The sequence below is a fragment of the Mirounga angustirostris genome, unplaced genomic scaffold (genome assembly GCF_029215605.1).
Source record: "Mirounga angustirostris isolate CCGP_5_RB_7025 unplaced genomic scaffold, mMirAng1.0.hap1 SCAF_1, whole genome shotgun sequence".
Lineage (NCBI taxonomy): Eukaryota > Metazoa > Chordata > Mammalia > Carnivora > Phocidae > Mirounga > Mirounga angustirostris.
Window position 1 is genome coordinate 74,138,212 of NW_026991709.1, and position 22,997 is coordinate 74,161,208.

At 38.9% G+C, this 22,997-nt stretch overlaps 1 protein-coding gene across 2 annotated transcripts in view; it reads left to right on the top strand.

Annotated features, from left to right (window-relative positions):
• Positions 1 to 22,997, top strand: part of FGF12 (fibroblast growth factor 12) — a 576,324-nt gene that overhangs the window by 174,152 nt on the left and 379,175 nt on the right. The window contains exon 1 of one of the 2 annotated variants that reach the window (XM_064581207.1): positions 20,158 to 20,457. The exons of the other annotated variant lie outside the window; for it this stretch is intronic. Within the exon in view, the coding sequence (XP_064437277.1) occupies positions 20,367 to 20,457 (91 nt within the window). The 5' untranslated portion in view covers positions 20,158 to 20,366. Of the gene's footprint in view, positions 1 to 20,157; positions 20,458 to 22,997 lie in introns of those variants that run through there. 2 annotated transcript variants of the gene reach the window in all.

The window sequence follows — 22,997 nt, forward strand, 5'->3', positions numbered from 1 at the left end:
GTAATTACAGGTGATGGGATATTGTGGAAATGATGGTCAGAAAGCTAGGTAAAATTGTGCCAGTTCTTGAATTCCACATTAAAGATGTTGGAAATTCTACTTTAGGCTGTAAAGAAACCATTACAGGCTCTTGAAGAAGTGAGTGAAGTATTCAGCAATGTTTTATCAAAATTAGTTTGTGTTCCTGAGCACGCACTGTTTTAAATTTCTTTCCCCAAACAATTGTAAAACCCAGGATAGTTTTCCTTGAGTAACAGATAATGATGTTAGATGAGATACCTGTTGAAAATAGATATTTACATCCCTCATTTGTTTCCTTGTGAAGCTGTGTGGGAGAAATAAGGATAGAGAAAGCAATTTCAGGTTTTGTTGGCAGCTTGCTAAGTGTCAGACCAGATAATATGGTCAGGGTTTGATGTCCCCAAATGACTTTGCTTTGAAAATGCAAGAATTGCTTCCTGGAAGGAAAAATAAACAAGCAAAACCCACAAGAAACAGTAATTTATTTCATTTTTGTTCCCATTCCCTTCAAAATAATTTTATTCTAATTAGATAAAGAAAATTAATTGAAAAATTAAAGATGGTGGTGGTGGTGAAAGAGAGAGAAAGAGAGAGAGCGAGCGAGAGAGAGACTTGTGGTAAGTTCTTAAACTCTGCTCTTACAGGATTTGTGTCCCCTTAGTGCCGGGCTTCTTGGTCACACTACTTCGAAGAATGAAGAGGTAGACAAGATGAAGAGTGGTGGGCAGCAAAGCAAAGTTTATTGAGCAAGAGTACAAAGCTCCCGGAGAGGGAGGGGGGGCCCGAGTGGGTTGCCCTTAGAGTTTCTAAGTTTAGGGGGTTTTATTAGCTCTTTTGCGGAACTTTCTTAAGCAATAAGGGTGTGCTGAGTCATGCCAATCAGGGCTTCAGTCACGTATCTGTCTACCTATTAGGTTAATGTCCACGTGTTCATGATCTTTTTTTTTTTGCTGACTTCTGGGAGCTTAGGTCTTAACTGCCCCTTGCCCATGATACTGACAAATGCTTTTGTGGTTAATTGTGTTATTTTAGGACATTTTGCAGAAATCATTCCTGCAAAGGCTGCAAAGCAGAATGTCAGTGCAGTTCTAAGCTGCAAAACAGGATGTCAGTTCTATTTTATTTTAGCTGTCCTGACTCCATATTTTCTTGTTGGGGACCCCGGCCCTGACTACCTAACTGTCCAACTAACTCCTAACACTGCCATTGGAAACAGGCAGCAAGAGTTTGGGAATTAGAAAACTGACTCTGGAATGTACCCACCTCAGTTTTCCTTTCTTGGAATACCTGGATGGTTAGTTAGTCTCTCACTTTTCCCAAGCTTGTATTAATTGATCATGGGAACTCAGGAGTAAAAATACATTTTATTTTCATTTAAAAAAAATATCAGTTGAGGGGTTGGAAACAGAGGTAGATACAGGTAATAAAACTGTGAATTGGTACACTTTTCCAACAGGGTATTTGGTAGCTGCCTTGGGGATATTACTAAATCCACTCCCTACATGTGGTATTTCAATCCCTAGAGGTCTGTACAGGGAATCCAAGAGCTCCATCCAATTCATAGCTTATGCTTTTCCTGAAAATCTCTCCGTTTGAAGTGTGCATGATAACAGCATGTTCACAAACATTTTACAGCTTTCACTGGAGTCCAAGGATGAAGCACTTGGACTAGGGCCATGGAACAAGAATTTTTTGACACTGTAACCTCAAGAGTTATAGATAGTCTGAGGACTTGGCATTCCTATGTTTTTTTAAAAAAATCACTTATAAAAATGCTGATATGTTTTTTAAAGATTTTATTTATTTGTCAGAGAGAGAGAGAGAGAGGAGAGAGAGAGAGTTCACACAAGCAGAGGGGAGAGGCAGAGGGAGAGAAGAAGCAGACTCCCTGCTGAGTAAGAAGCCTGATGCGGGAGTTGATCCCAGGACCCTGGGAGTAGGACCTGAGCTGAAGGCAGATGCTTAACCGACTGAGCCCCCAAAATGCTGATATTTTAAAAAACAAATAGTATTTATTTCTGATTTTGAAAGTATCCAACATTAATTGTAGGGAATTTAAAAATACACAAATTCAGGAACAGAAATTGACGACCACAGCTCTTGCATGTTTTTGTGTTCCACAGGCACTGTACCTCATGCTTTCTGTACGTTGTCTCGGTAAAACCTTACCCTGCGGTCATTATTGTTCCCATTCCATATAAATAGAAGCTGACAGCAGGAGAGTTAGGTGACATGCACAAAGCGGTCATGCCAGCAAGTGGGAGAGCGGAGGGGAAGCCCGGGAGGTCCAGCTTCCGCACTGGCGTTCATGCATTGAACATCCGCACACCCCTGCCTTCCCTCAACCTCCAATAACCACCAAAAAATCAGCAAGAAATAGCCGCTGTTGCATTTTTATGTAGATGGTTTTGGTCTTTTCCCCCACATGTATGTATGTATGTATGTATGTATGTATGTATGTATGTATTTTTTAAAGATTTTATTTATTTATTTGATAGAGAGAGACACAGCAAGAGAGGGAACACAAGCAGGGGGAGTGGGAGGGGGAGAAGCAGGCTTCCCGCGGAGCAGGGAGCCCGATGCGGGGCTCGATCCCAGGACCCTGGGATCATGACCTGAGCCGAAGGCAGACACTTAACAACTGAGCCACTCAGGTGCCCCCACATGTATTTATTTTTAAAATCAGTTAATAAACTTTATTTTTAAATTCAAGTAATTTTAATTGAAATCCTAGTGCAGGCTGTTTTTGTTGTTGTTGTTTTTACCTCCAATATTGGCCTTTTTGATAGTGGAACCTATAACTAATAAAATGACTGAGGCATGATCTTAGTACCAGCTATTCTGGAATGTAGCCCTAATGGTGAGTGTCTAGGTAATTTACTTGGATTCAAAACCAAGTACAAACAAACCAACAACACTCTCCAAACAAGCAGGCATCATGCTAACACGTCCTCCCAAGCAAAAGCTACTTAGATTCCTCAGCTCGAGGTGTCAGTGACGGCATCAGGCATGTGGTAGAAAATGAAAGAGAGACGATTTTCCAAATTCTATCTTCATATCCTTTCTTTCCAAATGTAAGAATCCCAAACATTGTTAATAACCTGAAAGTTTTAGAATCCGACTTTAAGAATGATATTTCCATTTGCATTTACAGATTATAAATTTTAAGTACAGGAATGGCCAGTGGGTGATTTATACCATGTCCTGACTTTTTTTTTTTTTTTTTTTTTTAAAGACGGCTCTCTTAAAAATGTCCTAGTCCTTGGTAAGTGGACCACAGATCTTGGGAAAAAGGAGACAAGAAATTCTTTAAGGGGATTAAGAGGTACAAAGTTCCAGTTATACCATAAGTCATCATGATAAAGAGTACAGCATAGGGAATATAGTCTATAATATTGTAATAATGTTGTGTGGTGTCAGAGGGTGACTACACTTAGGGTGAGAATTTCATAGTGTATATAATTGTGCAATGACTATGCTGTACGCCTAAGATAATATTGTATGTCAACTATACTTCAATACAGAAAAAAAAAAAACTTATTTGTGGGGAATCTATAAGTGCTAAACTCTGCATGAAACATTTCCTTTTCCTTTTTTCCCCATATTTTATTGCCACAACAATTCTCCAAGGCTGGTCAGTAGCATCATTTTGCAAACGAGAAAAATGAAACTCAAAGAAGTTAAGAAATTCATTCATGAACACATACAGCTAATAACTAGTAACACCGGGATTTGAACTCAGGAATGTACAGCTCTAAAGTTCTATATATTTCCTATGATGTCACCTGAGAGTTGGACAATCATAATATTAAGACCTGGAGATGACTCCATCCAAATAGGAAAGGCAAGTAAAATGGAAAGAGAAAAAGAAGAAATCACTATCTAAACCAATTTTTGGTTGTACACCATTTTACTAAAGCCCAATTATTTTTCTTACAGAAGTTTTAAAAGTTGAATTGAGATACAATTCATATGTCATAAAATTCACCCTTTTAACGTATGCAGTTGAATGGTTTTTGTATATTCACAAAGCTGTGCAATCATCACCACCAGTTCCAGAACATTTTCAGCCCCCCAAAAAACTCCATACCCATTAGCAGTCACTTCTTGCCCAGTTTTGATGAAGAGAAAATCTTCAAAATCTTTCTTCTAAAAATCCAATTTTCTTAGATTCTTTCGTCAAACAAAAATGGTTCCTAGTTATTTTTATAGATGAAAGAGAGAAGTTATAAAATAATTTAACATAACGATTGATGTTGCTGTTGTTAAATATATCTTTATGTATGAAAAGGATTATTAATGGAAGACTTTCCCCAAAGTTATCAATGTCAATAAATCCGCCCCCCTCCCTGCCACTATCATCATTACTACCATGAATTTAGCACTTACTCTCTGGCAAGCACTCTATTGAGATACTCCATTTCATTTAATTTTGACAACAATCCTGTTAAGTAGTTGTTAGTACCCACACCATTGCACAAACAAGAAAAATTGAAGTTTGGAGAAGTGAAGTCACCTATTAAGTGTCACGGTTAAGAAGTAAACCCAGGTCTAGTTTGATTTGAAAGCACAGATCTTAACCACTGAGCTTTCCACCAAGTGAGAGGAAATGGTCAAAAGAAAATATAGATCTAAAATGAAACCAACATTTGAATCCGAATGGAAAACTTACATCAGCCCACGATGCTGAAGAAGGTTGCCTGGTGCTAGCTCCCGGAAGCTTTATCCCAATGATTTACATACCCGTACAATTGGATACTTACTGTGTACACTTGCATAAAGGTCCTTCCTTTGTTTGATAATTAAACTATCAAACCAGAAATGGAAACAATTGCAAAGTCAGGAAGCAGGAAACCTTTCAGGTTGGTACTATGGAAACCTCTTCTCCTAGGTCTTTGTCTGCTTGTCTTCCGGGATCATTATGCTAGACTGGTCAGGGGAAGAGTTCAAAACACTTCTTTTCTCCTGGCTTGAATTTCTTTCTGCTACTGTCAAGACCTTTATTTTTAGCATACCTGAAACCATCTGGCATGTGTGTCATTGATTTTCAGGAAAGACACAATAGGTGTTGCTTTTGTATAAAACAGCCATGTGTGGTTCTAATACATTTGATTAAGGATTATCTGCAGATGAATTTTGTGGTTAACTCAATTTTGAAAGAAGCAGAATCTTAGAACTATTCTGTAGCTCGTTAATTCAGTAGCTATTTGTTGGCCATTTCCTATGTTTAAACAGCGTCTGTGTATGGAGGAGGTAGTGGTGGTATTTCATGATGAATGAACCTCAGAATTGCCATGAAAGGGAATAAAGTGTGTGTGTGTGTGTGTGTGTGAGAGAGAGAGAGAGAGAGGGGGAGAGGGAGGGAGATGAGATAAATATAAATCATATGACCAACTGTGATACAAGGCAGGATGTGATAAGTTCCTCAACTTCTCCTGGTTCTTCCAACTAGATTAATCCCCACCCCTACTTTAGACACTATAGCACCGTGCACTTCTCTCCTTTTTCCACTTACCGCAGTTGCAACTGTTTGTGTGATTATTTGGCTGAATTTTCAACAGTACTTTGGTTCCCTTGTAACTCTATCAGACATAAAGACTATATATAATATGAATCAGAGGTAAGTATGGGAATGTTCCATGCTAAGAAATATGCATAGGTGAGCTTCAAAGAGGAGTATCTAACCTAGTTAGGGAAAGGTTCTTGGTGGAGGTGACACTGGACCCAATATTTGAAGGATGGATTTGTATTCACTGGGAGAAAAAAGAAGACAGGATATCCAGGCAAGGGGAACAGCATGTGCAAAGACATACACATGTGAAACCACATGCCTCATGGATATGAATGGAGTTAGGTTCACATAGAGAGATGGAAGGTAAGACACATTGTCAGGCATCTTTGGACTAAACTTAAATTGTTGACTTTATCTTGAATGTTATGAAAAGTTTCTAGAGAGCAAAATCCTTCAGGGGTTTGAGTTTTGTGTGATTATTTTGGCAGTGTGGAGGCTGAATTGAAGATAGCTGGACTGTCTTTCATAAGTGTGTTATAATAATCAGGCAGGAAAGGATGAGGGCCTAAAAGAAGGCAGAAACAAAAGGGATGGATGTGAAAGCTGTTAAGGAAACAGTATGTCTAACAGTCTCTGGTTGATTGGAGATGGGTTAGCAAGAGGAGTCTAGGCTGGCTCACAGGTGTTTGAATTTGGAAGCTGTATAGAAGATGTAGTCTTTTATGAAAATGTGGAGCTTAACAGGTTGGGAGAAAGAGATATGTCTAGTCATGAATTTGTTTTTTTTGGAAGTACCTGTGACATTTAAGTGGAGCATTCCAGGAAAGCTTAGAAATATGTAAGAAGGCTACGGAGGGATCTTGTTAGGAGACTCACATATACACACAAGAGTCATCAAGAAATGTAGTCCGTAAGATTTGCCAAAGAAAAGTAAAGAGAGGGAAAGATTAGAAGCTGCAACCCTGGGAAACAGTAACACCAGGGGATTGGGCAGAAAGAAAACTGAAGTTAAATAGAGAAGCAAAAGAAAAACCAAGAGGAAAGTGGTGTTTCTGAAGAAAAGGAGGAAGAGTTTCATGACATAGTGATCAATCATTTTCACACATATAATTACAGTTTTAGGTATAATTAGGACAAAACGTGTCCATTGAATCTGGAATAGCCTAGTTTATGGTGACTTTATAAGAACATAAGTGGGGTTATGTGGGCAAAAGGCAGCATTCAGCTGGTTCAGGGAAGGATAAAAAAATGATAAAGTGGAGATAGTACATGTAGACTCCTCTTGAAGATGTTTGCCAGTTTAAGGAAGGGGAGAATGAAAGGATAGAAAAATAATGCACAGTCAAGTGGGATTTGGAAAATTCTGTATGAGACTCTTACCTGGAATGTGGAAATGGTATTCTTGGCCTTAAATTGTTTTCTGCATAGGCACAAAGATACGCATATGTATATTTGTGGGTATATTTGTGGATATATTTGTGTGTATAAAAAGCAGCTTAAGGGGGGCTAAAATATTCATTCTCCAAATTACCACATATTCATCAAATCTGCAGTATGACTCTAGGCAATGGCTCTAGTTAGCTTTTGTCTCCTCCCGCACACCTGACCACAGATCCATGACTACTTGTATCAGGTGAAAACTCACGATTATGGGAGTCAGCCTTGAGCTAAGTCTCTCTCTCATGCCCTTTTCTGGAGGTTGACAGTAGTAAAAACCTTGTGGGTTTGCTATAAAGGCAATCCTTATTTTTACTGTTGTCAGGTCCTTTAAATGAATGGCTGCCCTTGACTTCTGGAAAGCAGACAATTTGAAGAAAGAAAAATCAATTTCCAAAGAAGGGAAAATTGCCCTGAAATCATTTCTACATATTTTATAAATGGTTTGATTGTTACACTACCATACCCAGGATCCACAGCACAGTGTTTTGTAAAGAATATTGGACTGGGAGGCAGTGTCCTGAGTTATCACAGCTCTGTTCCTGGGAGTCATGTGACTTTAGGCAAAACCACTGTCCTGTTTTTTTTTTTGTTTGTTTGTTTGTTTTTTAAAGATTTTATTTATTCATTTGAGACACAGAGATACAGAGAGAGAGAGAGCATGAGCAGTGGGAGAGGCAGAGGGAGAGGAAGAAGCAGACTCCTCGCTGAGCCAGGAGCCCGATGCGGGGCTCGATCCCAGGACCCGGGGATCATGACCTGAGCCGAAGGCAGACGTTCAACCATCTGAGCCACCCAGGCGCCCTGTCCTGTTTTTGTCTTCTTTTCTGTTACAGGATGGGGCTGGATAAAACCTATCATCTATCACCACTTACATTGAAATTTTATTCCCTTAAACCCTAAATGAAGTCATTCCACAAATTAATTTCTTTTTCCTCTCTGTCTTCCGGAAGAACTCTCTTCTTGACAGATGTCACTACATTGTCTTTGTAGTTTCCACAGGCCACTATCCGTATCAATATTATCTGTATGGCTATCTGTTCTTCTCCATGCCCACTAGTGAGGTCACTGCGGGCAGTAGTTATCTTTACAATATGAAGTATATGCTCAATAAATGTATGTAGAATAGAAATGGATTTTTAAAAAGATTTATTCATTTATTTGAGACACAGAGAGAGAGAACACAAGCAGGGGGAGGGGCAGAAGGAGAGGAAGAAGCAGGCTCCCTGCTGACCGGGAGCCCAATGCGGGGCTCGATCCCAGGACCCTGGCATCATGACCTGAGCTGAAGGCAGACGCTTAACCAACTGAGCCACCCAGGTGCCCCAGAAATGAATTTTTTTACTCATGTAGCAGGTAGACTTAATATCTACTATAAAATTTAATGAGATTTTTAATTGGAAGGGATAGTTAATGTGAAAACTAAAAGGTGTTGGGTGAGTACTGCTGGAGTTAATGGGGGTCTCTATTATTGTTTTGGTGTCCTTAAGACTCAAGATTGTTGAAATTTCACAAGGGCATGAAGAAATCAAATACAGCTTATATCAATTATAGTGTAATAACTATTTTTTTCCCAAGACCTCATTTTAAAACATGGGTCCATAAATTTAAAATAAGAATAAGAATAATATCTCAGATTTATGGTACTTTGGCTTTTCTTATTTTTTATCTCATGTACTGCTTTATCTTAGAGGATAAGGCTCATGGATATCTAAACTCTTTTTGGTACCAGCATTCTATTGGTAGGCACTGAGAAGGAATGATTCTGATTTAAGTCTTCTGACTCTGGGCATCTGACGCATTAGTGATTTGGAAATGACCTTTCTAGTTTTAGTGTATCTCCCTCAGTTTGTATTTTTGTATTTTAATCAGGGTTAGTAATAAATAATTTTTTAAAGATTTTATTTATTTATTTGACAGAGAGAGACACAGGGAGAGAGGGAACACAAGCAGCATGAGTCGAGAGGGAGAAGCAGGCTTCCCACTGAGCAGGGAGCCCGATGTGGAGCTTGATCCCAGGACCCTGGGACCATGACCTGAGCCGAAGGTAGACGCTTAACGACTGAGCCACCCAGGTGCCCCAGTAATAAATAATCTTTTAATCAAAGCAAAATTTATATATTTAACTTTATTTAATATATTATTTATTTTGAAGAGGTAATGTATACAAGTAATACCAAGTTTTAGAAGTACAAAATAAACTGCAGTCTCCCTCTCTCCCCTGTTACCAGCATCCTAATCTTCCTCCCTAACACTATAGCTGATGCCAGTTTCTTGTATCCTCTTTCAGGAAGGGTCCATGAGTTTATAAACATACATGTATGCACATTTTTTCTCTACCACACAAATTGTAGAATACTCTAATATTCTTTTATATGTTTGTTAAATTTAGTAATAAATTTCAAAGATCTGCCCATTTTAATACATATGGAGTTGCTACATTTTTTTTATTTAAAACATTTTATTTTATTATTTTTTATGTTATGTTAATCACCATACATTACATCATTAGTTTTTGATGTAGTGTTCCATGATTCATTGTTTGCGCATAACACCCAGTGCTCCATGCAGAATGTGCCCTCCTCAATACCCACCACCAGGCTAACCCATCCTCCCACCCCCCTCCCCTCTAGAACTCTCAGTTTGTTTTTCAGAGTCCATTGTCTCTCATGGTTCGTCTCCCCCTCCGATTTCCCCCCCTTCATTCTTCCCCTCCTGTTATCTTCTTCTTCTTCTGTTGTATCACAGATCTGTACCTCTGAAACAAATAATACATTATATGCTGCATTTTTTTAAATTGCAGAACTTTCCTTTGTAGGGCTGTGCCGAATTGAATTAGTTCCCTATTGATGGATTAGTATCATTAATATCAAATAGCATTAGCAACAGTGTTGTATTGGTACCTTGTGTGGTTGTCACTGGTTGTACCCTGTGCAACTCTATCTGGAAGTTAATATCTAGAAAAGGTATTTGGGAGAAGTGGCTTTTTTAAATTTCAAAAGATAGAGACAAATGGCCATCCATCAAGGCAATCAATGTGTACTCTTAGCAAGAATTTAAAATTTTCATTTCCTTTACATTCTCTCTAGTACATTGGGTTAGCAAACATTTTCATCCTTGAAATTTGAATAATTGAATGGTACTTTATTGATATATTTTGTAGTTGTCTTATTATGAGTGAATTATGTGACTTTTCACATGTTTAAAATTGAATTAAATCTCATGTATAGTTCATAACCTTACTCTAAATTCTTTGTGGGGTACTGTGTTTTAATTTAATTTAATGTACAGTTTTCCCAGATGGAAAATCCATAAAAACCATCCCCTTTTTATTTTACTTCATCAATATTTAATAGACATTAATATTTAATATTAATTTCATTCAATAAATATGTAGTAAATAAATTATTTATTACATATTTTAGGTATTAAAGATATTAAAAAATGAAAGTTATAGATACCTACATTTATAGATAAAGGGGCTCATAATCTCTTAGAGAAGATATATATGTGGAGGCAAAATAAAGTAAATTTTATGGTAGAGGAACTATAGTGTTCAGGAAAAATTTCCCTGAGAGAACACTGTGGCATTTGTGGTGGGTCTGAAAGAATGTGTGGGATTTTTAGGTTTAGAGAAGTGTTCAGGTGATGGGAGTGAGAATACCCATTTGGAACTGTACCCTTGTTTTGGTATTGAGTTTTGATTAATAAGCAAACGGTACTTTCTTGAAATTTCCCAGTATTAATTATCTTGGATTGACTGATTCTCACAATAAACAACTCATACTTGGCTATAAGGTAGGAATATTTTCCTTCTCTGTGACTCAGATAGCTCATCTTTAAAGTTTTCTTATAAATGACAAATTCTGCATTTATTCAAAACAACTTGTTAAAGAGTTGTTAGAAGAAAATGGAAAATGTCTGATTGTAGCAGCAAATCTTGAAGTATTATTTATTTGAAGATGGGTTCTGTGGGTGGGAAGTTTGGAAGGCAGCTATGCTAACCACTATACCACCAACGCTGGTGGGAAGTTTGGGGGAAAATACCTGGAAGTCTTAATCATTAATCTGATCTCAGCTGGTTTTATCAGAAAAGTACTGCAAAAGTAATATTGTTCATGGCCTGTTGAGTCTGGTAAGACAAGATGTATCTATGGAAAGTGCCCTGTAACTAACAGTGATGTGATGGGACATAGGCCAGGGGTGGAGGTAAATAGAGTCTGAATTCTGGGTGTTGTCCTTTTCCAAGCAGAGTCTGTTCTTTAGTGGAGGTGGTACCTATTCAGTGTGGCTAGAAAGTAAAGTAGCAGCATTTATTAAGCATTGGACATTGTATTTCAATGAGAGTTATCTCCTTCAGTTCAGCTCAAGTTTCTTAATCTATATGAAGGTTTTTCTAACTGCTTACTTCTTACCTTCAGAAGACAGAATGAACTATCCCTTCTTTGTAACTTTACTGAAATCTGCAGTGCTACCACTATTGCAAAGCTATGTTATACTTATGTTTTATATATCTCCCTTCCTTTACTAGCTTTTTAGGGCTGGGAGTTAATTTTAGTTTCTAAATATTTGTGGGGAGGATGGATGGATGAGTGAATGAATGGATTAAAAGTTGTCTGGAAACTTTACCCTGTTTTCCCAATGACAATGACCTTGTTCTGAATTCCTACCTCATCATGTTTTTCAACATTTTTAAAAACTTTAATTTAATATAATTAGTTTAATTTCAGTGCCCTCCCTGGTAGTAAATATTGGTCTTTGAAAAGTGGGGTTTTTTTTGCAATAGAAAAATGGGAAAATAACCAGAACAGGCAATTCCTCACAAAAATATAAGCTCTCAAAAAAAAAAGTTCCAACATCCTCATAATTAGAGACATGCAAATTAAGACAACATTGCAAACAAACTGACAAAAAGAAAAAAAGGAGGACAATGCATTCTGTTGATGAGGCTGTGGGGAAACTGGCACTCTCATATATCGCTGGTAGGAATTCAAATTCATGAAAGCCTTTTGAAGGGAAACTTGGCAATACCAAACAAAACTACCTATACACTTACTTTTTGACTGAGCATTCCCATTCCTAAGAATCATATTGTTGCAAACAAATGATCATGGGAAAAAGGAGAGAGGAAAACCAAGAAACAAACTCTTAACCATAGAGGACAAACTGATGATTACCAGAGGAAGGTGGGTGGGAGGATGGGTTAAATAGGTGATGGGGAATAAGGAGGGCACTTGTGATGAGCACTGGGTGATGTATGGAAGTGCTGAATCACTAAATTGTATACCTGAAACTAATATTACACTGTATGTTAACTAACTGGAATTTAAATAAAAACTAAAAAAAAAAATCACATTGTTAACAAGACTCTACCCTCCAACAATATGGACATATGCACATATTTATTGCAGTACTGTTTGTAATAGCAAAATGTTAGAAATAATCTAAAGGTCACTATATATGAAAGTATCTGCTCAGTTGTGCAAAAGCATAGAGAAGATAAACCAGAAATTAAAGGGACCAGTTACCTATAGGGGATGGGTGGGAAAGGAGTGGAAAGAATGGGGAATGAGAACAGGACAGGACAGGAGAGGGATGAGAGAGTGACACATATTGGAGCATACTTTTTTGGTAAAGTTTTGGCTCTTAGAACCATACCAATGTTTACATATTCAAATAAGAAAGAAATAATTAAAGTTAATTAATTTTGATTAAGTAATTAAAATCAGCCAGCATGGAATACAAGCAATAACAAATGAACCTAAATGGATTATAAATGAATGACTAATCCATACTGAAAAGGATGAGGAATAAAAGAACTAACCTACGTCACTTTGGGAAATAATTTTTTTTAATGTATGAAAGTTGTTTATCTTTTTTAAAGTAAACCAACTAAAATACTTTTCTTCCTGAAAACAAAAACATTCTCCTTGAAGAAAACCAGAAAAATACAATCACAAAGCAGAAAGTAAAAATTACATTTATTGCAAATGTGCAGAGATCTCTCCTATTTGCTGTCCGACATGTTTCCCTCAAGTCTTTTTTTTTTTCTTTTTTTAGTTGAAGTGTAGTTGACACACAATATTATATTACTTCCAGGTGTACAACATAGTGATTCAACAATTCTATACATTACACAGTCCTCACCAAGGTAAGTGTAGTCACCATCTGTTGGCATATGATGTTATTACAACATTATTTTTTTAATGGGGCTGTTTTTTAAAAATTTTTAAATTTAACTCAATTTAGTTATCATATAGTGTATTATTAGTTTCAGGGGTAGAATTTAATGATTCATCAGTTGCATATAACACCCAGTACTCATTACATCAAGTGCCCTTCTTAATGCCCATCACCCAATTACCCCATCCCCCCACTTCCTCCCCTCCAGCAACCCTCAGTTTGTTCCCTATAGTTAAGAATCTCTTATGGTTTGCCTCCCTCTCTGTTTTTATCTTATTTTATTTTTCCTTCCCTTCCCCTATATTCATCTGTTTTGTTTCTTAAATTCCACATATGAGTGAAATCATATGGTATTTGTCTTTCCCTGACTGACTTATTTCATTTATCATAATACCCTCTAGTTCCATCCATGTTATTGCAAATGGCAAGATTTCATTCTTTTTGATGGTGGAGTGATATTCCATTGTATATATATATACCACATCTTCTTGATCCATTAATCTGTCGATGGACATCTGGGCTCTTTCCATATTTTCACTATTGCAGACATTGCTGCTATAAACATTGGGGCACATGTGCCCCTCTGAATCACTATTTTTGTATTTTTTGGATAAATACCTAGTAGTGCAATAGCTGAGACATAGGGTAGTTCTATTTTTAACTTTTTGAGGAACTTCCATACTGTTTTCCAGAGTGGCTGCACCAGTTTGCATTCCCACCAACTATGTAAGAGGGTTTCCCTTTCTCTGCATCCTTGCCAACATCTGTTGTTTCCTGAGTTAGTTTTAGCCATTCTGACCAGTGTAAGGTGGTATCTCATTGTGGTTTTGATTTGTATGAAAATAATATTTTGACTGGATACTGTAAGGTTAAAGACAAAAACAACTGTACATAAATACTGTACTCTGGTTATGATCCATTTCTCACCAAGTATTGGTTAGGAATTCTATAACCACTTTAAGTGTATTCTAGGATTGAATAAATAAGTGAATATATTATAAATAATAAAAGCCAGGTTTTTCATGGTTAGAAAAAGAAATTACTAATAAGGAAAGGGCAAAGACTAAAACAAAACTTGTGTTTGATTGGAATCATAGGTATTAGTGATTGTTATTTCTATCTCTCTCTCTGTCCTATTTCTATACCTATCTGTAGATATCTACCTATTATATAACAACATATAGATCCACCTACATATAAATATGTCCACATATAGATACATATAGATATCTCCATTCATTTATAGAGAGAGGTAGATATTTCAACAAATAGGATGTATGAGTATGTGTGGGTTTGTACATACATATATTTCCTAGCTCTTTCCACCAAGAGAGCCTGGGAGCAATGACATGCCAGTAACAATAGCACATTTACCACCCAGATTTTGGTCCCTAAATACTATTCTCCAATAAGAAGAACTAGGACTCATTAGAAAATTAGTTGATTCCAGAGCTGGGGCAGGAAAAGTAAAAGATAAACCTGGAACATCTTGTGGTGCCATAAAATTAAGGAATTGTTCAACAAAAGGACACAAGAGCCAACCAGAAGGACCTCCCAATGGCTAAAGCTGGGACAATTTGAGGCACAAAATAATGATGGTATTGGATTATGACCCATAGAATAAATATCCGTGAGGCCACACTGATATAAATAAGTAATGGAATAAATAAATAAGTGGAGGAGAAGGTACAACTCCTGTAGAAGAATTCCCATTATAGTAGGAATGAGGAAAATACAAAGTCACTAATAGGAAAACAGCACAATGATAATTGCTACAAGCAAGATCTACCAAATGATGCTAAAATCAATGGATGAAAGTGTGAGGAGAAAGAGGATACTAACATAGCCTCAAAGTTTCTTCTCAAGAGATTTATCAACTAGTGACACCTGGGTGGATCAGTTGGTTAAGCATCCCACTCTTGATTTCGGCTCAGGTCATCATCTCAGGGTTGTGAGATTGAGCCCCGAGTCAGACGGACTCCTTGTTGGGTGTGGAGCCTGCTTAAGATTCTCTCTCTCTCTTTCTGCCCCTCCCCCCCCAAGAAGAGATTTATCAAGCATAAATGAAAAAAAAGTAACTTTATAGTATAGAAACTTAGCAGCCACTACCTTAACCAAGTCATCAATACTGTATCATTAGTTGACATCACGTAACAATGCACTAAGAAGGAAAGAACATGGTTAATGTGGCTTTCTTGCCAAAATGAATAGCCTTATAGGAATCATTAGGAAGTATCAGTCAAACCCAAACTGAATGAAATTCCACAAAATATTTGTATAATATTAATTAGAAGTGTCAAAGTCCTGAAAGGCAAGAAGAGGCTGAGAGACTGTCATAAATGGAAGGAGACTAAGAAGACACATTAAATGCAAAGTGGATCCAAGTTGGATCCTGGAACAGAAAAAGGGTATTAAGGAAAAACAAAACAAAGCACCTGGTGAAATTTCAAAATTTTGCAGTTTATTTAATAGTATGGTACCAGTGTGAGTTTACTAGCTGTGATAATTGTACACTGGTTATGTGAGTTATTAACATTAAAAGAAGTTGGGTGAAGAGTATACAGGAACTCAACTATTTTGCAACTTTTTTAGAAGTCTAAATTTATTTCAAAATCAAAGTTTGGAGAAGAAATAAAAAAAGAGCAAGAGGAAGAAGATAATACAAATAAAAACCAAATGTATGTGATCTTGTAAAAATAGTTAAAAGTTATTTGGATGATGTATGTCATTAATTAGGTAAGCTAGCTGCTAGTGACTGGTTTTGCCACATTATCTAATAAGGTTGGTTCTAACAAGAAAATACCATATACTAGGTGGCTTATATGACAAACATTTATTTCTCACAAGCTGGCAAGGTCACCACCATATCTGCTGTCTGGTGAAGCCCTACATCCTAGCTCACAGATGGCTGTCTTCTAACTATGCCCTCACCTGGTGAAAGGGGAGAGGGAGCTCCCCAAGGTCTATTTTATAAAGCCTTAATCCCATGCATGAGGGTAAAGCCTCCCCAAACCTTCCATTTCCCAATACCTTGGGGGTTAGATTTCAACATATGAATTTAGGGGGTGGGGATGAAAACATTTAGTCTATGGTGTTGCTTATCAAAATTGGGTTTGAAGATATTTCTAAGACATGAGATACAGGCCTGGTTTTTACCCTGACAGTTAGTGGACTGTACATAGAACATAGAACAAAGATACTATGTTAGCTATCTATACGGGTCTTTATCTTTTACTTTTTTGTGTTGGTTTTTCTGTGAAAATAAAATTGCTTTCCATTCAAAAGACATTTTGCCATTAATATACTCATTAAAATTTTGGGGCCCGGCAAAATTCTGAATATGTTATTACTGATTGAAGGTAGGCTTCCAAGAGGATAAATATACTGATTAATTACACAGCTGATGCCAAGAGTCAATAGATTCCTACTTAATATGAAGAAAAAGTATCTCAGATAGATCACCACTTAAAAATCTCAGAACTACCTCATACAATTATGAACTCCTACAAACTGTGAGTAAATAACTACAAAAAGGAAAAATTTAGATACTAAGAATTTAAACAAGTTCACCTATCATTATGTATCAGATTTTCCAATCCTTCTCAGAAAGTGGTGAATTGTTTCATTTTGTGGTGAGTCACTTGCCAGAGTTGGCCCAAAGTCAATAAGAAAATAGAAAGAATGCCTAACTTTAAGAATCTTAGTAGAAGAAGATAACATAATTTAAAATTTGGTCATTGTGTAATAATATATCTTGAATTTAAAATAAAAATATAATTGCAAGTAAAATTTGATTTGGGCTTGTGTAATAATACATAGCAGAAAATTTAACAGGTTTCCTTACCCTAAAATGTGCCACTTTCCTACCATCCATTGTGCTCCTGGCTACTCTTTGTTTTGTTTTGTCCTGTTTTGGGATGTTATGGTACTTGTAGAAATGAGTTCTCCTTAAGTACTTCCCAAGATACATTAGGAAGACTATATCTATGTGCCTAACTGGAACTTGATTTCACCTTAGGAGTTGCTTTAACAAGTATGTACATCAAAGTCCTTATAAGGGGAAGAAACTTAATTTTTTTAAAAACTAAGTCTCAGTGATAAAACCCTAGTGATCCATTCCCTTTTATACCTACTTTGATCAATGTCCATAATATATAATAGGAAAATATTTTGCATTAAAATGTTACATGCTTTCTTTGGTTTCATCTGAGCTCATCTGAGAGTTCTGTAATAGATGAAAAATCTATAAACCCAATCCCAAGTTTGTTTTTTTCCAAATACTGTGATGATCCATTTTCTTTGTGATGAATATGCTTCACAGTAAGAATCACTGTGACTGCCATTTAAACAAGATAGCCCCAGGCCATTTGAATATTAATTGTAACAGAGTTGGCTTTCCTGTCTTGCTTTCTAAGAGTTTGCAATTCTACTGAGGAGAGGGAAGATTCACAAGTAAACTCTTCCCATAATCAAATAGAAGAGCCACTATGTTAGACCATTAAGGAGCACCTAGAACCCAGGGCATTTGATGATAGAACCTGGTCTTACAAAGATGATAAAATATCCAAAGCACTTTCATATGTTTTACGTCACAGAATCCTTGCAATGGCTTTGCCAGGAAGGTAGAGAGCCTCATAATAAATATGAAAATTGCTGTTCCAGAGGTCATGTGTGTTTTAAAATCACACATGAACCTGCTCACTCTGCTCAAGTTCCTTGTGGGAACCAAAGCCTTATCCTATTCCTTTGCTACATTTCAAGGAATAGCATTTCTGTCAAAGTAAAGAAACCACTCTAGGCACTGGGTTCCAGAACAGGAGAGCTCTACCGGAAAACTCTCTGCCTCTACTTGCAGCATGAAGAGCTATTTTTAGATGTTTTCCTTTTGCTAATTGCCTCTCCCTCCACGGGGAATTTCTATGGGCAGAATCCCCAGATGAGCCAAGTTTCTCACTAATTCCCGAAGAAACTGGAAAGACAAAGGCCACAGCCCAGGTTGCCTGGGCCTCAGAACCTCCCCAGTGATCACAGTTCCGTGGCTTTAGCAAGATCATCAAGGACCTGGGAGTCCACAGAGCTTCGGTGATCCCACTGAACAACAGGGCTTAGAGGTGACTAGAAGGAAGGCCTGAATATATCTCCTTGAGTCTTAGAACCACTCCAAATAACTTTGCCTGGAGCTCAATTCTGAAAAGAGTTTAGAGAATGTGGAGCCAGCAGTGGCTGTGGGCTCAAAAGGCCCTCCAGATTATCTGGCTTTCTTCTACTATCTTTGAGAAGAAAAAGGAAGAGACTTCTGAATGAGTATTTCTCCAAGGAACCTCAACCTTAAGCTTCAACCTTTAGGGAACATCACAGGAACTGTGAAGGTTTAGCCTAGAGAAGGGAAAGAAGAAAGGGATGATGAAAACCATTTTCACTCCTTTGCAGGAGGTAACTAGCTAGTGGCCTTGGGGCAATGGGTGGAAGAAAATGAATTTAAGTTTTTGGCTCAATGTCAGGGTAAACCTTCTAACAGGATTTGTGCAATGAACTATCTGGGGAGCTGGTTGTTCTCTATTACCTGAACCATTCAAGCAGAAATGCTCACATTGGTATGCACACTGGTGTTCGTTGAAAAGTGAAAGTTATCAAAAACCCTACAGGTCGGGGGCTAAGTAATAATAATTCCAGCACTATTATAGCACTTACTTTATATCAAGTTTTCTTTTTTTTTAATCTTCAACAAGGTAGGTGCTATTATTAACTCTCTTATTGATGAGGAAATTGAGGCACAGAGAGGTTAAATAATTTGTTCAAGGTCACACAGCTAGTGGGAATTTGAACATGGGCTGCTGTCTCCAGCATTTATGCTTTTAACCACTTGCTGTATCGCTGTCCTCTAAGGTCTCTTCTTGCCCTAAGATTCCAGATAGAGTGGAGTCTGGTCCCATAGTCAGCATTCTTTGTATGCTTCAATCACAAGTCTTCCAAAAGGGCATTGGTGGCCTCTGATAATGAATACACAAACAAACAAAACAAAGCCAAAAAGGCTGCTGACAGAAGAAAAAAATCGAGACCTGTAAACCCACAGGGAAGCTCACTGGTCATCTTTGGGGCCAGTTGGCAGAAACAACCTGCCAGAATATCACACCAGAACAAAGTGCTTTTGTTTTCAGATTTCCCGCCTCACCTGCCTCTCCGTCCCCACCTGCGGCCTTCCCTTCCTTCTGGCCTCCCTTTACCCCCTCCGCCCCCGGCCCCAGCCCCCTCGCCCCTCGCAGCCCCCTCGCCCCTCGCAGCCCCTGCCTCCGCACTGCACCTGTGCTAAGCTTTTTCAGGAGACTGGAAGCCAAGGAGACAATCAGGAAGTTGCTAGTTCTCTATTCCACACCCTCTTCCCGGCTCTGAGCCGAGAGTGGTATGTGACTTACCCAAGGTCACAGAGCCCTGATCAGAAAATCCAGGTGTCCAGACTCCCACATCGGCGCTGCGCCTAGGCACACCTTCGCTCTCTTGGCCCGCACCCAAGAGCTTTCTTTATTCCACATCCCCGCCTCCCCAGCCCCCCCACCCCCGACTCCCTCCCTACCCGGTTCCCTGGAGTCGCTTCTGACGCTCCGCAGCCTCCTGGGTCCAGCCCTTCCTGCGGGCGCTTCTCTTCCGCCGGATTCCCACGCCGGAGTCGCCCTCAGCAGGCGCGCAGCCCGCGGGAGCGCTCCCTTCCGGGCTAGCTCGGCCGGGCCCCGCGGAGCCCTTCTCGGCGCCCCGAAGCCTTGCACGGCGGGGACACTGAGGCGGGAGGGCGCCGCGGGCTCACCGCCAGACCTAGAGCGCCAGGGCCGGCTCGGGACCCCGTCCTCGTCCCTCCGGGCGCGGGCCCCTGGAAAGGGGCACCGACCACGGCGACGTCCCCCGCGTGGCCCGTCCACTCACCCTCCCGCCCGCAGCCCTGCCACTTCCTTCGGGAAGTCCCAAAGAGACGTGCGAGCTTACCGGGGTGTGGCCGCGCCGCCGGCTCCCCCGGGGCTGCCCCCAGCGGAGCGGCACTGCCTTCTCTCTGCCTGCCCGGCCGCGGCGCACGCCGCGCTCCTACCCCGCGCGCGGCTCCCTGTCCACCTGGGACGCGCCCACCATGGACTCGGGACCCGGCTGCCGAAGACAGGCCGCCTTTTGGTTGGACAATTAGCGGAGGTGGGCGGGGAGTTGACGGACCCCACACACGCGCCTCTCCATGAAGATTCTTGAGCTTTCTTTGAAGAAAGGAGTGCATATGCTGCAGTGTCTCTGTGGAAGGAGCCTGAGGTCCAGCAACAGCCTAAGTGGTGAGAAAATGTTCTTTCCTCAGACCCGAAGGCTGTGGATGCCCCCATACACCCACCCCTTCCTCCCCCTGGCTCCCTGCGCCTCCCTCCCCTCCTTTATTCTGCTCTGTCAGTGGTAGAAGGAAGGCGTTTCCCCACTGGGGCGAGAGAATGGCCCCGCCGCCGATTCCGTCTTTGGAGGGTGTTTGTGGTGGTGTTGTTTTGTTTTGTTTTGTTTTGTTTTGTTTTCCTAATCCTTGAAGTCATCTGCGCTTTGTAGAACGCTCTAGCTCTCGCCGAGCGCCTGAACTGGAATCGCGGGTCTCTTTCCGAGGGGTGCTTGTACAGTGACCTGCTTTCGCACTTCTTCGCGGCTCTCTCCTTGTGACTTGTGAGGGCGGCGTGCGACTTGGAGTTGCTCAGTGTCTCCTCTTGAGAAGTTGCTGGTGCGTTCGGCAGGAGAGGGGACTTTTAAACAGGTGGCTGGCGAGTCAGGTATCTTTTATTTTTCTTGCTTGGTCAGAGAGGTAGACTTCTGGCCCTCGTCGGAGAATAGCTTTGCCCTGGAGATCAAGCATTTTCTGTCCTCGGTGCTGAAACAGGAGAGTCCCAGTTAGCCCTGGGTTTAACCAACCAGGTCCCTCAAAAGGCCCAGTGAGGGAAAGGAAGAAAATCAGACCCTTTTAATGACCTGCGAAATTAAAAATTTAAATGAAAAAAAATACTAAACTAAAATCAAGTAAGTGAAATTCTTTTCTGCTGAAGCCGTACGCGGTGCTGTTTCACCACTTTGTGTTGTGCATCTCTCTCTTTTTTTAAGGTGTATCCTTTAAAGTGATTATGTCTATTAACCTTGCAAGTGCTAATCCAATTTTTGTGTCTTTTGGTTTTCTCTCTACAAAAGGGGGGGTGTGAGGAGAGAGGAGAGGTGCCCCTATTATGTCTAAGTAAGTGTCTCTTTGTAAACTAATTTTTTTGTCCATAAATTGCATGTAACTTTAATAATCAATATTTTAATGATATTATAATAGGTTTCATGTTTAAAACTTCATATACTATTCTGGGGGATCTGATTCATTTGGTTACATACCTATTTTCACCCTGTTCTAGAGCTATGAAGAATATATTTGGAAAGATTAGAATATATATAGATTACATTCATTTTTTCTAAAACTTTGACTTTCTGATTACTCACCACTCTAAATGAAAAGTAGAACTATTTAAAAAAAACTAATTAGGTAATTTAACTCTATGTGAAATACAAGAATACACTTTTGAAATAAATCAGCAATGAGATCTTTCATTTTTACTTTTGTTCAATTCATAAGATTATTTACACAGTCCTTTTTTGCCACCATATTTATAAGTGCTAAAAGATATCCAACTGCTGTATTCTAGATTAATATGTTTGATGTTGAGGTTTTGTATTTTGAAAATACATATCTCAGAAAGCCATTTGAGATGTATGTTGATGTTACTTCAATTTTCCTTGTCTACATTAAATAAAACATGAATATATTGCAAGTTGGATATATGTTTCCTAGATGTGGAAAAAGTTTAAGTATGTACGGTGTGTAATAAAGATAGGGCTCTACCTCATGTAAAATTAGGTAGCACATTAATTTACATGCAGAGTCAGTCTCTCGTATAGTAACAAATCCAAATAGAAGTTATATGTGATGAGGAAGGATAGGTTGTTGCAAAATCATGGGACTTAGAGTCAGAAGACCTAGTTATAAAGGAGTCTCAATAAAATTACTAAGAATCTTTTAAATTCAGCATTTTTATCTGAAAAAAGTAGAAATAATAGCTCTAGCCTGGTTCTTATATCTTATTTAATCCTAGATTTAACATGTAATCCCTTGAAAACTGTTGTACTTTATTTTTATATATGCTTTTTTATTTAGTGTGTCAGTTGGTATTTTAGAGGATGATCACTCTAGGGGAAATCTTGTAAAATGGTATGGTCACAAGTAGTGAAGGTGAAGGTTCCCTCACACCCTTTCACAGCCAGAGGTATTATACAGAATTACTAAGAGATTATTTCTGGGCACTATATTGCTTTTGTTTGATTGTGGCCTTCCTTAGCTTATGATCTTGGATAACATACATGACCTTGCTGTTCCTCAATTTATTCATACATGTTAATTGCTATGGTAATAGTACTTACCTCATACGTTGTGGTAAAGATGAAATGAATTGGTAATAGCTAAAGATACTTTGAGCTCTAACTATATACCAGGCATCAGTCTAAGAACTTTGAGTCTTCCATATATAATGTGCTCAGTATATTTTAGATATTATTATTATTGTGTTCCATTTTAACATGATTTCATTTATGTGACTTGTACCATTAGCATGACATCACAGCAATTCTTTTTTTTTTTTAATTTTATTATGTTATGTTAGTCACCATACAATACATCATTAGTTTTTGATGTAGTGACCCACGATCCATTGTTTTCGTATAACACCCAGTGCTCCACCCAATATGTGCCCTCCTTAATACCCATCACCGGGCTAACCAATCCCCCTCCCCCTCCCCTCTCCCCCCTCCCCCC